The sequence below is a fragment of the Manihot esculenta genome, chromosome 6 (genome assembly GCF_001659605.2).
Source record: "Manihot esculenta cultivar AM560-2 chromosome 6, M.esculenta_v8, whole genome shotgun sequence".
Classification (NCBI taxonomy): domain Eukaryota; kingdom Viridiplantae; phylum Streptophyta; class Magnoliopsida; order Malpighiales; family Euphorbiaceae; genus Manihot; species Manihot esculenta.
The window spans coordinates 28,139,862-28,143,941 of NC_035166.2; the positions used below are offsets into that span (position 1 = coordinate 28,139,862).

The 4,080-nt window shown below is 38.1% G+C and overlaps 1 protein-coding gene across 1 annotated transcript; it reads left to right on the forward strand.

Moving 5' to 3' along the window:
* The first annotated feature begins 331 nt into the window (after positions 1-331).
* On the forward strand, positions 332-3,460 carry LOC110618180 (S-type anion channel SLAH2). Its single transcript, XM_043957412.1, has 5 exons — positions 332-536; positions 681-1,731; positions 1,840-2,610; positions 2,696-2,727; positions 2,817-3,460. Exons 2-5 carry the CDS (start codon positions 1,297-1,299, stop codon positions 3,211-3,213), a joined length of 1,635 nt encoding a protein of 544 aa, XP_043813347.1. The 5' UTR covers positions 332-536; positions 681-1,296; the 3' UTR covers positions 3,214-3,460.
* The last annotated feature ends 620 nt before the right edge of the window (positions 3,461-4,080 follow it).

Consider the following 4,080-nt stretch of genomic DNA (forward strand, 5'->3'; position numbering starts at 1 on the left):
AAAACTAAAGAAGCAACCAAGTCCATCATCATCGATTCCTAGGAACATAGAATTTGAAATATCCATATAAATGTTAAGAGTGTTTACCTAAAATATATTTTCAAGTTATTGCTTCTTACGTATGTTTGACGCCCATATCGACCATGTTTAGGTTACGTAAGAGATCAATAATAAAAATATCACCTGGACATTGTTCAGTTTGTTTTCTGCATGGAAATGTCATATATTATCATCTTCATGAAAAAGCAGCGCTGCGGGGCAGTTGACTTGATGGTTAAATGCCCGCCCTCCACGTTATTTATACAGTACTGATTCCTATTGCTCATCTATTGGCTCTTTCTTGTCAGTGTGGTCTGGTTCTGAGTTTTCAGGAAGCTCAGAACTCAGAGAAGAAATAGATGGACTTTCTTTGTTTTGGAGCTCTGCTTAAACACTGGTTTTGTATTAATTACCTTCTGTTTGCTTGAGAAATTAATCCCCTACCAGTGCTTACAAATCTTGCCTTCATCAGCTGTAAGAGATTTATTAAGTCGGAGGTGAGTTTACATTAATTCTCCATTTTTGTAATTATTTTTTTCAATATGGCATCTGGCGATTGCTGTCATGTTTTTAAGTTTTATGGTTGAAAATGCCCTGATTCATAGTACCATCTGATATTGTCTTTTTCCTGTGTCATTAAGGTGGTCTTAGTCCCAAGATGACTCCGACATCCCCATTTATTCTTTTTCAGTTATGAAGGGGAGTGATCTTTCAGTTTTGGATAATTAAAGTTTCAACTCTGCGATTCTTTCTTTCATGTTCCGTTAGCGATGCTGGCCTGTGATTATGGAGAAGAACATTAAGTGATTTTGACAATATGGGATAGAAAAAAGATAATCAATTATGATTGTCAAACTTCACAGACTCACTTTCAGGTAAAGCTGCTTCAAAATGGAAGTCTTTGAGTTAGCAAAGCACGAAGAATCCGCTCCACCACTAATAGAATACATCTCGCAAGACGAAGTGAGCGGCTTCGATAGCATTGATAGCAGCCGTGGCAGTGGTTATCATCCTATTACTTCATCATCTATGGTATGTTTTGTTATACATTCATCAAGCTCCTTGTGCAAAAGATCTAGTAAATTTAGCCTGATTCTGGATGAAATGCTAGTGGGTTTATGTGAAATCTTCTACACTGGAAAGAAATTAGACAGAAACTCCTCTAATTTGGAATAAAATTTGTCCTATTCAAAGCAGGGACTTGAACCTATTGCTTCTGAGGACTGCTGTAACAAATTTCAACCCATCAACGATCACATGACTTACTCTGTTTCCATCAACTTGCCAATTTCTCCAAGGGGAAGCAATTCAGAGATGAATGAAAAAGATCTCTCTGAAGCTATCAAGGAAACAAGTTTTGGCAATGGAATTTCGGCTTCCTCTGCTGAATCTACGGCTGCCGGGTTGCAGAACAGAAAAATAAAGTTCCATTCTCAGTCGATGCCAAAGGGATGTGCAGTTGGGTTGGAAGACAGTATTACAAACTCTCATAACAATCAAAATTTGAAGGATAAAAGATATGATTCCTTCAAAACATGGTCTGGGAAAATTGAGAGGCAGATAACGTATCTACGAGGGAAGACACTTGAACCTTCAACAGAGAATCCTGTGGAGCATAGAGTAGAGAAGGATGCTTTACCTTTGGATAGATACTATGATGCATTGGAAGGGCCTGAGTTGGAGAACCTTAGGGTAAGTGCTCTGCTTTCTCCAAACTCTTACATGTGATTTTTGTTTGATCCAAATATTCTTTTTATTTTTCTGAACGTAAATTATAATTTCTGTTGCTAATTTCATTAGGCCTCAGAGGAAATAGTGCTCCCAGATGACAAGACATGGCCGTTTCTTCTTCGGTTTCCTATCTCTTCATTTGGTATTTGTCTTGGTATTAGCAGCCAAGCAATCATGTGGAAAACTCTGGCCACCTCTGCATCCACAAAATTTCTCCACATTAGCCTGAACGTAAATCTTGTACTATGGTGCATCTCTTTTGTTCTTGTACCCATTGTAGCTTCCACCTATCTTCTCAAACTAATTCTCTACTTTGAAGCAGTTCGTCGTGAATACTACCACCCAATCCGTATCAATTTCTTCTTTGCTCCATGGATAGCTCTTCTGTTCTTAGCACTTGGAGTTCCTCCTTCACTTGCCAACAACCTGCACAGTGTCCTTTGGTACATTCTCATGGCTCCAATCCTCTGTCTTGAGCTTAAGATCTATGGACAATGGATGTCTGGAGGACAAAGGAGGCTTTCAAGAGTAGCAAATCCTTCAAATCATCTGTCAGTTGTAGGGAATTTTGTTGGGGCATTGTTGGGTGCATCGATGGGGCTAAAAGAAGGACCTATTTTCTTCTTTGCTGTTGGGTTGGCTCACTACACTGTCCTATTTGTAACCCTCTACCAGAGACTTCCAACAAACGAAACGCTCCCAAAGGAGCTCCATCCAGTATTCTTTCTGTTTGTTGCAGCTCCGAGTGTTGCTTCAATGGCATGGGCAACTATTCAAGGCTCCTTTAATTATGGCTCGCGGATTGCTTACTTCATTGCCCTGTTTCTTTACTTAACACTGGTTAGTCTCCGCTGCTTAAATTAACTTCACCATTGGGAAACCATTGAATTCATTTGCTAACCATGTTACTGTGTTGTGTCTTCAGGCAGTTCGTATTAATTTTTTCCGAGGATTTAAGTGAGTTTCTGACATTTGAAGCTGTTTTCCAATCCATCAGTGTATCCTCTTCGGAAGAAATCTTACTCATCACCATTTATGCTTTACAGGTTCTCATTGGCTTGGTGGGCTTACACCTTCCCAATGACTGGAGCTGCCATTGCAACTATCAGGTACTCAAATGAAGTCACCAACATAGTAACTCAAACTCTTGCTGTTATACTCTCTATCGCTTCCACATTCACAGTCACAGCTCTGCTTGTAACCACAATACTACATGCCTTTGTCCTCCGAGACCTCTTCCCTAATGACATAGCCATTGCCATTACCGAGAGACCAAAACATCATCATCATCATCATCGTCATCATCATTACATGAACTGGTTCCATCGAAGACTTGGGAGCTTAGAGCATAAAGACATAGAAAATTACTTGAAGTATGCAACCTCAGATCACAAAGACGACATAGAAGCTTCTGTAGACCCTAACTCAGATGGTAGTAAATAAGTAAAGAATATGTTATGAGGAAGTCCTTGCCATTTTTTTCTGATCCTTCAGGCTACCTTCCTAGCCTTAGCCATGCGAGGAACACGAGATTAAACATAGGAGAGTTTCAGTGAGCATGTGTTTACGAGGAAATGAAGATTTACGTGGTGAGGCTGCCTGCATTGTATGAGATCAGTATGAACAATAAAACAACAAATTGTAACCATAAATTTTATCTTTAGCTTATAGCCTAAACAAAGGTCTCCAACTCCCCAAAAAATTATCTCCTTTTTTTTTTTCAAGTAACATTTTCTTGTTTCATAATTGAAAATTTCAAAACAATTAGTGAAGGAAAGTACTCCCACTCAAATCAATTTTCCAAGTAATTATATCAGACTATCAATTTGCATAGAATAAATTCGTTTCCAGTCAAACAAATCATCCGTAATCTTTCTTCATTAATGAAATTCAAATGTCAAGGTTGTTAGGCTCAAATAAATTAGATAATTTGATGATAAGTTGAATACTTAACTAACTTATTGGGCATTAAGCATTAATTAGCAAATTAATTTCAGAAAAATTCAAAGGAGAATAATAGAGATAGAAGATATATATGTATTTTGAAATGGGTAGTTAGCAGAATGGATCCATCTCAATTTAAAGCCGTCCGAGGTGTGGTGTACGGACATGCTGATGTCGGACACCATGCTAATGGCACCTTGCCTTGTTTGCCAAAGATTTTAGGTTAGGCTTTTCCTTCAAATTTGGTCCTTTACAACACCTTTGTACTTTTTCTTCTTTTGTTTTTCTTTAAACTACCATGTAATGGAAGCAGAGATATGAAAATTCCAAGGAATTAAAGATCTCAAATTCAAATCATAATTTAAA

Coding starts and splice junctions, on each gene's coding strand:
- LOC110618180 (XM_043957412.1), top strand. CDS start 1,297: ATGACTTACTCTGTTTCCATCAACTTGCCAATTTCTCCAAGGGGAAGC. Junction 1,732..1,839: donor CTGAGTTGGAGAACCTTAGG/GTAAGTGCTCTG, acceptor TAATTTCATTAG/GCCTCAGAGGAAATAGTGCT. Junction 2,611..2,695: donor TGTTTCTTTACTTAACACTG/GTTAGTCTCCGC, acceptor TTGTGTCTTCAG/GCAGTTCGTATTAATTTTTT.